Source organism: Periplaneta americana, chromosome 13, assembly GCF_040183065.1.
Source record: "Periplaneta americana isolate PAMFEO1 chromosome 13, P.americana_PAMFEO1_priV1, whole genome shotgun sequence".
Classification (NCBI taxonomy): Eukaryota; Metazoa; Arthropoda; class Insecta; order Blattodea; family Blattidae; genus Periplaneta; species Periplaneta americana.
In genome coordinates, this window is record NC_091129.1 from 121,178,079 (window position 1) to 121,190,327 (window position 12,249).

A 12,249-nucleotide genomic window follows, 5' to 3' on the forward strand; every position below is an offset into this window, starting at 1 on the left:
ACTCAATTTTTCCCCTTATATCCACATACCTCAAAGTGGGCTGACAAACCGTCAAACATCCGACACTGAGTGTACACAATGTCTGTGTGACTTAAATTGTTTTCTGTTATTAAACAGTGACGTGTATTATGCAAATCTAGTTCACAGATATAGCTCCCCGTGAAGCTGATTCGAATAATTTCAAGGAAAAAATTAAAATTAATCAACATTAAACTATACCTAGTAGCATTTCTAAGTAAAATGGATCAACCATCATTTTCGGTTAACCATCAATTACTTCCCGTCCATTATAATAGATAGACCTGACTGACATTCTACTGTATTTCGAGTGGAATAATGGTTAGCGCGTCTGGCCGCGAAACCAGGTGGCCTGGGTTTGATTCTCAGTCAGGGCAAGTTACCTGGTTGAGGTTTTCCCTCAACCCAATATGAGCAAATGCTGGGTAACTTTCGGTGCTGGACCCCGGACTCATTTCACCGACATTATCACTTTCATCTCATTCAGACGCTAAATAACTTAAGTTGTTAATAAAGCGCCGTAAAATAACCTACTAAAAAAATACTGTATTTTGACAAATAAGCTTTAGTGACCCTATGTTCACATAACTATTTCCTTATATTTTACTTAGGGATATAAAAACCAGGTTTTTAAATATACTTGCTATTCAGGTATTCACCCTATATGGCAAAAAGAACTACACCTTTGGCATGTTGCTCAGAGATGAGGACAAGTGGGTGAATGGTGTAAAGTCTAGTATCCACCGCTGAATAAAAATATAAATTACACATAAAGTAGCCTACTTATAATCAGAGAGAAAATGCAAGTTAAGAATGATATTGTAGAGGATATTTTCACAAAACAACTAATATGGTATGGACATATGATGCGAATGAATACGGGAAGATTAGCAAGATTGGCATATGATTGGAACCTATCAAGAAGAAGAGAAAGAGGAAGACCTATGACAACATGGAAAATGGGCATTCTGGAAGCTATGGAAAGAAGACAATTAGGAGAAGACCTATGGAGAGATAGAGGGGAGTGGTATCTTGCAATGCGATACATTTATCAGTGACTGTAAATTAATATTTGGCTGTCAGAAAATGTCAAAAGGCATTGTAAACTGACTAATATATATATAAAGCAATAATAATAATAGATAACTCACCTCATTACATCATACGCCACTGAGAACCGCTTCTTGCGAATGGCCTGTCTTACCACCTCTAGCACTCCTTCATGTGACAACTGGAGCAGTCGGGCCACATGTTCCACCTTGCAATACACGTCGAATGCATCGTCTAGTTCTAGCAGGTCCTCCACACACTTGCCCAGTATCCTGTGCCGAGATCGCACACAGCTGTACTCCTGCAGTGACAACGTTTTTCCAAACCATATCCGCAGATGATAAAGATTCATGAGCTCCTGGATTGGCATGTCAGTTGAGAGGAACCTGTCACCCACCGCAGCAGCTGCAGTCTCCAGGCGGGCTGCTATCGAGCCCAGGACCTTCATGTATGAGTCGTACACCTCCCCACAATACCTACTCTCCATGTAGGCCTTGGTCTTAAATATAAGTCTGCAGCAGCAATTCACAGTCAACTCAGGGCTCAGACTGTCGAGCAAGTTCAGCGCCTTCTTGTGGTTACCAGATGTAATAAACTGCTCAATGCAGAGGATGTATGCCTCCTCTGGCAATCTTACATTTACTGCAGAGAACTTGAGAGCGTCCTCCAGCATGGTCGCCCGGCCTTGTTTCAGGATCCGCTGGATCACACGGATGAAGTCAAAGTGCTGGAAGAGAGGTCAGACATAAGATTCATTGCCATGGGGCAAGGGAGGGCTGATGGGGCTAAAGTAGCCCCTTATATGCAAGTGATTTTATTTTTCCAATTAAATGTTAATATTCACTGTAATACAACCAGTAATAACAGACGCAATGTAGTTTAAAGACTTTCACATAAGATTTTGAAAATTATTATTGAAGAGCTCATTGTTGTTTGTATTAATGATTTCAAAGGAAAAAAACAACCCAAATAATGCTATAGTAGCCCTAAATTGTTGTAAATAGCATGCGTTTTCCAATGTAGACAATCTTTTACATGTTGCACCATAGGACATTCCTTTTCAATACTTTGTCGAATTGTCATATCTAAGAAATACAATGTGTGAAAACAGGAGGAATGCTTTGGCCGCCTTAACATCCACACAGAAATTATAGTAACAGTAGAAGTGATAAAAAAAACTGCTGCTCAAAGGTCCTCGACATCTACATTTCCATTTGTGATTACTGAGATGTTATGTGAATTTAAAGACAAAACGAAATAAAGTGTTTTTTTATCATGATGTGTTAAAAATGTAAATAAGAAAAGATGAATAATAATAATAATAATAATAATAATAATAATGATTACTTACTTCCAAGGTAACCTTGGTTGCCATCTCAACCTATAAGCCATGCAGCTAGCGAGCTGTCAGAAGTCGAAAGAAATGTTAATTCTACTATAATACGAAATATCATTCTGGTTTTAATTTGAAATATAAAATGTGAAACTTAATGAATTCTGATAATATTTTATTAAATTTTATGCTCTACTTATAAAAAAAAAAAGTAGCAAGTTTGCAAAAATTTCACTGGTAAAGAAGTAAAGATGTTTAAAGGTACGGTCATAAGTCGCTACTTTTACTGTGCAATTTTTGTACTGCAGCTGCAAAAGTTGCAAGTCATGTTCACACATAAGCCAAAAATAGCATGCTGCATGCTACTTTTCGTGCTGCAAAAGTTGCAACTGGAGGTTGAGAGTCTGTTCACACACAAGGCGGTACTTTTGGAGGCAGAGTCTAGATGCAGCTTTCCATCTCCATGTTGACTTTTCAATATACATTTTGTGGTTATGTTCACATTAGAATTTCAGATTATGAAACTCATGCAATAGCTTACTAATCTATTATTTGCTTTTCTGTCCTAACTAGTATTCAGAAATTGGCATTATTTTACTATAAAGCTATTAAAAACGCCTTTATACTTAAATGATAATCAACAGCATATTCACGTAATCAATGTTGGCATTGCACAGTGCACGTCATTAAAGTACATCTATTCATTAAAGTTCAGGTTTTCGATTATTCTCGGATATGCAATCGAAAGACAACTAGCAAAACATCACGCAGGCTGGAAATCCAATACTGTCGCAGAAGGTTATGTTCTGTTGCTATAATAATTAGCGTTAATTGTAAATAATATTCAAATAAATTCAATTTGTCATCTCGTTTTCCAATGTCGAATTCAATTCAATGTTATATCAAGTTTAACGTTTATCTTACTCTCTAGATTATACCAAGGTCGTCAACATTCGTTGTCCGGAAAAAATCAATACTTTCGCGTCTGCGCACATCTCACAATTTACGAGATTGCACAAGGTGAGTTCGCTCCCCAGTCACATAAGAATAACATGAATACTTATGAATAATTTCAAGTTAGAAATATGGTCGAGCATAAAAAGTCGTATGAAACTTGCCTATAATAGTAATTAAGACGCTCGTATGAAAATTATGAAACTCGCTTGCGCTCATTTCATAAACATCCTCGCGTCTTAATTACTATCATTATAGGCTCGTTGCATAATGTACTATTAAACATGAGTGGATTCACATGCTCCGAATTAAGTGCTGCTCTAAGAATTTTTTTTTGTCAAGCACTTCTCCATGATTGTTCAATTTAAATCCAAATGTTTCACCAATTTTACTTCTCAAATTCTCATAGGCCTATGACATAATGGAGTTTTCACTTTTTTCACAGACCACAGAAATCTGAATTTTTCTTTGGTAAACTAAACACACAAGCTTCATCTAGAAACACAGTAAAGAAAGTGCAACAGAACAGTAGACTAGTCCCTATTGTAACCGGATTACATAATTTTATAAAGAGAAAAAGATAGTTACTATCTCACTTGCATACAATGCAGCCATGGCTAAGGGATGAGGGGGGCGAATTCCAGAAAAGTATGTAGTTCATATGCTAGGAAGACGAGCTGACAAGCTTAATAAGGGTTTCGAATTTGTTTCAACTTTCAATAGGGGTAGACCAGGTCACTGTCCGCATATCTTAATCTCTTTCTGAAGTGTTTGTGCAAAGATTTACCCTATGCTACTTGCTACCTGCTTTGCAGTTACAAAATAACGGTATTATAGTAGAATAACTCTTCTCGGGTTGTCAGCCAGGTGAGTTGGAGATTAGATTCCAAGCTTTCGACGGCTAGCTCTGCCATCTTCTTCAGGGAATGAAGTGATGTGGGACCATGTCTAGCCGGTATATATGCAAAGGTAGGGCTTCCCGCTGCAGGCCAATCAGGAGCTAGTTCCTAGTCCCAACCGCCAGGCGCATTCTGGTTGGTGAACGCGGCAGCCAATCAGGAGCTACTTGCTGGTCCCGACTGTCTGCCGTGTGGTGCTTGTCTAAGCGTATTGATGGCAGTCGGGACCAGCAAATAGCTCCTGATTGGCTGCCGCGTCCACCAATCAGAATGCGCCAGGCGGTCGGGACTAGGAACTAGCTCCTGATTGACCTGCAGCCCTACTTTTGCATATAGACCTGCTAGACATGGTCCCACATCACTTCATCCCTGAAGGAGATGGCAGAGCTAGCTGTCGAAAGCTAATCTCCAACTCACCTGGCTGAGAACCCAAGAAGAGTTATTCTATATCAAACACCGGGAAAGCCTCAAGACATACACGGTATTATAGTGTTTGAAGTAAGCAATTTCTGAGAGACAATATTGTCGAAATTTTTACTCTGAGTTTGCATTAACAAAATAATAATTAATATCAAGTACAACTGATTAATTTTAATCGACTCGATTATTTGATTAAATATTTTTAATAGATTAATCTTACAATAGAAATTGTATCGATTAGATCCCACAACACTAATATTAATACAGCAATATGTGTAGCTACTCACAGTGCAGTTCTGCACAGGCAGCCGTATTAGGCCATATTTCTTCTGCACGATCTTTACTTCCATTATCTTGTGCTCGTGCCTGATCTGCTCAGTCAGTGGGTGGTCCACGCCCAGTCCTTGTTTAGCAATGCCGAGTACAGTCGAGCTCCATGGAACTGGAGCCATGGTCAGCACAGATATGATGCATTTTATCCGTGTCTGTGCAAACAAACATCAGTACTCAGAATCAAGATAAAGCCACCAGTTCACAATTACTGATACCTCCTCCATCTTATAGTATGCAGAGAAATTGGTTTTCAGATTGTGTTTCACTTCGATTACTTATGTTGCATTTGAGCTAGTTCAGTTTTACTTGGTCTGACATACCTAGTAAACAATTTATCTCCCATGCAGAAAGTTGTACTTATGATAGAGGCATGCAGCATGATGATTTAACAGATCACAAACTAGTAATCTATACTAATAATAAATAAATTACAATCAGAGCCACATTTAAGGCCGGTTCACAACAAACCGGGAACGAGAACCAGAATGAAAACGAGAAGCAGAGGACGTGAATATGAACATTTTGATTCACAATAAACAGAGAACGTAGACGACTATGCATATCGATATGCATGTCAATAATGATATGTAAAGTCGATATTACGCATTCTGATGTCATTTGTGTATAATTGACCAATGGAGTTATCTCATGAGTACAAGGCAGCGGTACTATAAATATGCCCACGCATCTTTATTATCACAACCTATTTTAAGTCTACCATAACGTAAAATAATTAGAGAAGAAACATTTGTAACAGAACAAAAATGAACACAACAGTAGTTATTGAATTGAAGCATGAATATGTAGTGTGTAATACAACCAATACAGTAATAAAATATGATTCACTTATGATCGGTGTTCAAAGATGCAGCTATTGAAAGCTACGTATTCTCTTTCATTTTCTCATCTTTATATGAGGCGCGCCGCTTATCGTAAACATGAGGATTTTCCTCAACACGCAATATTAGAATCTCATCAGATAAAACTTGCTCCATGATGCACAGCACAGAACAAAATAATGCATAGGTTATGTCACGGTCATCTTACTACAAAATATATGACGGCAAAATAGCAATAGAATGAATCTAGTGGGCTGTGATCGGAAATGTGAACGCCAAAGTTGAAACTTGGCCAACTCTCCATTCCTGATCCCGGGCTCCGGCAAGCTTTTCGTTAATTGTAAATGCTCACATTTAATTGTACACATTTTAACAATTTCACCGTTTTCGTTTCGATTCTCGTTTCCGCTTTATTGTGAACCAGCCTTTACTCATCCAAATTAAGAAAGGAGATTTTGAAACAGTGTGTTTTTTGTTTTAAACATTTTCGGGACCTGCTTTTTTCAACAGGATTTTGTGATAGAACATAGAGTTAACTATTCTATAGACGAACTTGATACAATGTTCGAGGATAGAATTATCAATAGGAATGTGTGGCCTCTTCGATCCATCAATCTCACTTCCCCAGTGAACTTAAGAGATAAAGAGTATAAAAATAATCCATATACCAGGTCTGGGACTAATATCTCAATCGAGTCACTGCAGACTACTTCTTAACTCCCTGTTCTATTTTCTCCGGCTGAGACAGTAATGTTTTGGCCTGATACGAGTAGACAGGAAGGTAAGCTTTGCTCAGTGACTGATTGTATAAGGTAGGCATCACAACTTTTACGAACTTTCGGTTCCTATTGGTAGTCTCAAATCCACCATTGAAGCACAGTGCCTTAGTGTGAATTTATTTATAAGGCGGTATAAGCAAAAAGGACATGGGCAGGGGTTTCTGTGTCCCCTTTCACTTCTCCTTTGTGTCCAGGGCTGCCACATACACTGGGAGAACTGAAAAATAATATCCAGGAAAATCACCTCCATTTATCAAAGGGAACTATAAATAATGTTTCATTTTAGGTGCCAAAAATGTTTGGAACATGTTTGTGTATTAAGTTTTAACTGCTTATATTCAATAATATTCTACATTATAACTGTGATTTTCTTTAATTCCTTCAATTCAATGTAAAAAGAACAGAATTACGTCATAGGCAACCTTTTATTATTCCTATTCCTAGAACTGTTTTCTTCAAGAACTCTCCATTGTTTGTTGTGTGTAATACTTACAACTCTCTGTCTTTAAACTGTGATTCTCAATTGGAATTCAGTTTAACAATTGAAACATTTCATACAATATTAAAAAGCATTGTATTTCCTTAGATATTTAAATTATGAAGAAGTGTATTATAATGTTTTTACTCAAGTTTTTAAATAATTTTGCATCATTATATTGACATTTGGCACTATATTAACTGTAATATTATATTCTAGCATCTATTACCATTACGTATTTTCTTTCTTTCGTTTGTGTTGTTTGTTTTGTTGTTTTTTTTCTCTTATTATGTATTTTGTGTATATATCTGTGTAAGCCACCTGTAATTGGAAGCCTGCTTCTGTTGGTGGTGGATTTAAAATAAAATAAAATAAGAATTAATACAGTAGGCCTAGTTTGTGGAATCGCTGATATTGCACTACGTCTGTAACAGGTGAGTGGGAACATGCCCACTGATAGCCAAAATTAGCACTATCCAGCTGGGAGATAATTTGATCACTTAGTAGTTTGATGAGGATCATTTTAGTTTCGTTTGGTAGAGTTAGCACTATTTAGCAGACTTTAGATTTAGTTTACCTCCAGATTGTCGATGTATGGTATGATGGCAGCAAGTGTGGCCTCCCAGGGGGCATCTGCCTCACAGTACCACCAGCTGCCTGCGTGGCTTAGCACACTGTGAACATATTGTGACAACACAGTGTGGCACTCCAGCCCGTTATTCATGATGAAGATGTTGAGAAAGTTCGTCATCAGAGACTTAATATCAATTGGAGCCACCTTACTCAGTAGAATGCTCACCACCTCACTCTTGTCACTCTGCAAAATTAATTACAAAGAAGACAGTCGTGTTAGCCAACAGCTTTTCTTACATGTTTTCTTGTACAGTGGTCGAGAATTTAATGCAAGTAAGGAAAAAAACAGGTATCACCTATTCTTACCTCAGAAGCCAGAAGGAAGTCCAAAATCTCCATTTTGAGATATGATAAGATTAATATTACTCTCTTTGTAAATGTTCCCCTTTCTAAACAACATACCAAAATGATATGAAATGTAATACTGTATTATTTAATTTAAATGACAGCAAATGAGTTTAAATACATGTGTATTGCTTTTCAAACGTTTTTGTCACTTCCTTCGAATATCGAAAAATATAATACACAACACAACTATTCATCTCTGCAACTAGGGAGTACAAATATCAAAACAAACATAAAATCCTATATATTAACAATTATCTAAAAATCCATGTTTTGGCACTCACTTTCTTTTGTCTTCTAGCACAAATATCATTCACCGATTTGTTATAGTGCTACTGTTTATAAAAATATCTGAAGAGTATCTGGTACACAACTTCCACCTCTTTATTATTACTTGGCAGTGTAAAACTAAATAAAGTGAAAAATAAATAAGAACATGAAATTCTTCAAATTAATGGTTTCAAATGTACCGTTATGTATGCGAATACTCCGCACACCCTAATTTTAGGAGGCGGGGGGAAGCTGTAATTTATGTTTTATTGACAAGAAATTAATCCTACATAATTATGTACTCCAAAACTAAATAAAATATAAATTTTTTTGAAGAAACGCATCATAATCTTCACAGGCTGTTGTAGAAGCATCCAGGACTCTACCTACAATAGAAAATTAGGAAACACTATCTTGGATAATTTTGTAGACTAATGGAGGTCATGATGAATAGTTCCAGCCAATCAGAAAGAGACCATCCAATGTCTCATCTCTCATGCTATCTATGTGAAAGATGTAGAAAGTTTTTGTTCTACCCATGGTCCTGTGAGTTCATTGACAATACATGATCCAGCAAAAGTGAGTTGGTAGAAACAACGAATACCAAAGATGAAAATAATCTAAGTCCTACTATATAGACGTTTTAAAGTCAGACTGTACACAATTGAATAACAGAACAACGAATGCAACTGGGAACAACACTTAGCAATAAATTAGATTTAATTATGAATAACTTCGAGAGAAAAATTGTTCCGGAGCCGGGTATCGAACCCGGGACCCTTGGTTTAACGTACCAACGCTCTACCACTGAGCTACCCGGGAACTCTAACCGACACCGATCCAATTTTTCCCTCTATATCCACAGACCTCAAAGTGGGCTGACAACCGTCAAGCAACCAACTTCGAGTGCACACTAACTCCGTGTGACTTAAATTGTGGTTTTCTGTTAACGAACAGTGACGTGTATTATGCAAATCAAGATTTCAGGTATAACTCCCTGTAAAGTTGATTTGAATAATTTCGAGAGAAAAATTGTTCTGGAGCCGGGTATCGAACCCGGGACCCTTGGTTTAACGTACCAACGCTCTAGCACTGAGCTACCCGGGAACTCTAACCGACAACTTTACAGGGAGTTATACCTGAAATCTTGATTTGCATAGATTTAATTATGGTAATTCAAACAATGTCAACTCTTCATTTTGTGAGCAAAGTTTATGAACACCCTGTATAAGGCTTCAGACCTGCATATAATCCGCAAATGCGATGTTGATTTTGTGATGTTCTTTGAGCTGTTTGACCTCCCTTAACATGAGGATAACAGTGATCAGGTCTTGTAGATGCTCATCAGTTAACGGGGTTTCAGAGCAGATGTCTAGGCTGGAGACCTGATGCATCTTCATGCAACACAGCAGTTGCTCAGCCAGCTCCAAGCCTGACACTGGCCATTCAGCTCTTTTCACTTCCAGAGATCTGTAAACAGTCACACGCCACCTCAATAAATAAATTACATTATCGTCATAACCAACTTAGTAGTTTAAGTCAACAATTCTGTTAACACACTACCAATTGACATGCCATTTTTTTTATGATTTTATGAGTTGATGCATCCCAGTTAAAAACTTGCTTAAACTTTCGTTGCACCCTTACAATCGATTTTAAGGGGTTAGGTACAGCTTACAGCAGTAAAAATTTTTGGAAATATTCAACATTTTCTTCCTCAATTACTGTATCTTGTACAATATTGAAAATTGGTATGTGTAAAACACTGTCCTTCTGCTATATGAAAAAAATTATTTATACATTTTTTTTTCAAAATTCAAAATGATGGCAGTTTACTGTGCAGTGATGAAGCGTTTCCCTCATAACTCATAAACTTGTTAACTTTTTCATGTTCTCTCTCTTTTATTTTAATGCTGAAACTCATGATTACAATATCATGCTCTTTAAACTACATTCCTTAATAAATAATTTTTTGTTTTATTTTGTGTTAGAAGAAAATACTGATATTTGCCTATTTTTTTTTAAATTTATTTTTTATCAGACAATCTATCAAAGGTAGAGAAGTGATCTTGCATCATATTGTAGATATGACATGCATAAATACACACAAAAATTTCATCATAGAATGTTGGATAGTTTTTGAGTTAAGTGGGAAACGCTTCATCACTGCACAGTGAACTGAATTTTGGGAGGGGGGGGGGGGGAATAATAATAATAATAATAATAATAATAATAATAATAACAACAATAATAATAAATAAAAATTAAAAAAAAAATTTAATTCGTAAAAATATTTTTTTCTTATAGCAGGACAGTACTAATTTTCATTATTGTACAAGATACAGTAATGGAGGAAAAAATGTTGAATATTTCCAAAATTTTACTGCTGTAAGCTGTATCTAACACCTTAACTCAAACTATAGAAACACCTGCGCCTTTCCTGTGGCTATAGCACAAATGACAGAAAGCTTCCAATGTAACTGCTACTCCATCCATTTGTAGAAATTGAGAACATTACAAAATTCAACGAGTTTTCTCAACAGATGGCATCTGTTGTTTCATTCTAGTTTGATCTCTTAACATCTTACAAACAAATGAATTGAGTTTGAATGGAACACCGTGTATAATGGAACTAAATGTGTATGAACATAATTATGTGCTGAATAATTAAACTCTAACCCGAAATAAATGGAAAAGGATTATGTAAAAAGCCAAACACAAATAAAGAGTAGGCCTACTAATAATTACTATAGTTCATGTGACAAACTCGAAGTACACTAACTTAATTTTCATTTACTGAGAATATATTAAAAAAATATTCCTTTGTGATGCATGCACACACATTTCTTTTATTTATTTATGAAATGAAACAACCTGTAATGAGAATCAAAATGTTTATCTCGAGATGAGATGGTGGCTGTAAAACAAGTACAAAATTAACAGAATAAAAACCTTGGCTAGAGTGATAATGAGAAACGATACTTGTAATAGCTATGAAAACAGGAGAAAGAAGGTGTACGCATAAGTGGCCGATAGAAAAGGAAACACTGATGGAGCAATTATTATTTTACGGCATGGTACATACTTGACTGACTTCACAGACCAGCTGACAATATCTGACACTGAGCTGGGTGTAACTCGAAGCACAGAAGGGATGAAATGACGCATCCATGAGATAAGCTGGGCCATCGGAGTTCCAACAGGAATCACACCTAGCAGATCCTTTACTGTCTTCTTTGTGAGTTGGGACTTAAAACCATTCCAGTGCCTCGCCCATATTAACGAAGCGTGGTTCAACTCTCCCTGTCACAAGGAGATAAAATACAATCAAATTTACTTATTCTCCCATTGATAATTAAGAAATGTAATATCACTGTTTGTAAACACATTTGCTTATGTAGGAATTTAGCATACAATTCTTTTAAAAAGTTTTCAACAAAGAAATAACAGTAAACAAAACAAACAGTACTGCCAGTGTCATTCACAGTCAAGTTGCTTTGAATTTCTAAGCAAAGTATTCAGTCTGCATAAATGACAAGTAAGAGTTCGATTTTAATGTTCGATGTTAATTGTTTTTATCAATTTTATTATATGACACTGTAGTTATACACTCAGGAGGAAATTAAACGCAGAATAAATATGGGAAATGCCTGTTATTATTCGGTTGAGAAGCTTTTGTCATCCAGTCTGCTCTCAAAAAACCTGAAAGTTAGAATTTATAAAATGTTACATTACCACTGATTCTGTATGGTTGTGAAACCTGTACTCTCACTTTGAAAGAGGAACAGTCTATGGGTGTTCGAGAATAAGGTGCTTAGGAAAATATTTGGGGCTAAGAGGGATGAAGTTACAGGAGAATGAAGAAAGTTACACAATGTAGAACTGCACACATTGTATT

General features: G+C 36.4%; 1 protein-coding gene across 5 annotated transcripts in view; it reads right to left on the bottom strand.

The window, feature by feature from the left end:
* LOC138712324 (kinetochore-associated protein 1-like) overlaps nucleotides 1-12,249 on the bottom strand; it is a 76,460-nt gene that overhangs the window by 37,309 nt on the left and 26,902 nt on the right. For all 5 annotated transcript variants that reach the window (XM_069843960.1, XM_069843961.1, XM_069843962.1 and 2 more), the window contains exons 11-15: nucleotides 11,437-11,654; nucleotides 9,593-9,821; nucleotides 7,681-7,920; nucleotides 4,962-5,159; nucleotides 1,170-1,795 (exon numbers count right to left, since the gene is read on the bottom strand). In XM_069843960.1, the coding sequence (XP_069700061.1) occupies nucleotides 1,170-1,795; nucleotides 4,962-5,159; nucleotides 7,681-7,920; nucleotides 9,593-9,821; nucleotides 11,437-11,654 (1,511 nt within the window). The remainder of the gene's footprint in view (nucleotides 1-1,169; nucleotides 1,796-4,961; nucleotides 5,160-7,680; nucleotides 7,921-9,592; nucleotides 9,822-11,436; nucleotides 11,655-12,249) is intronic.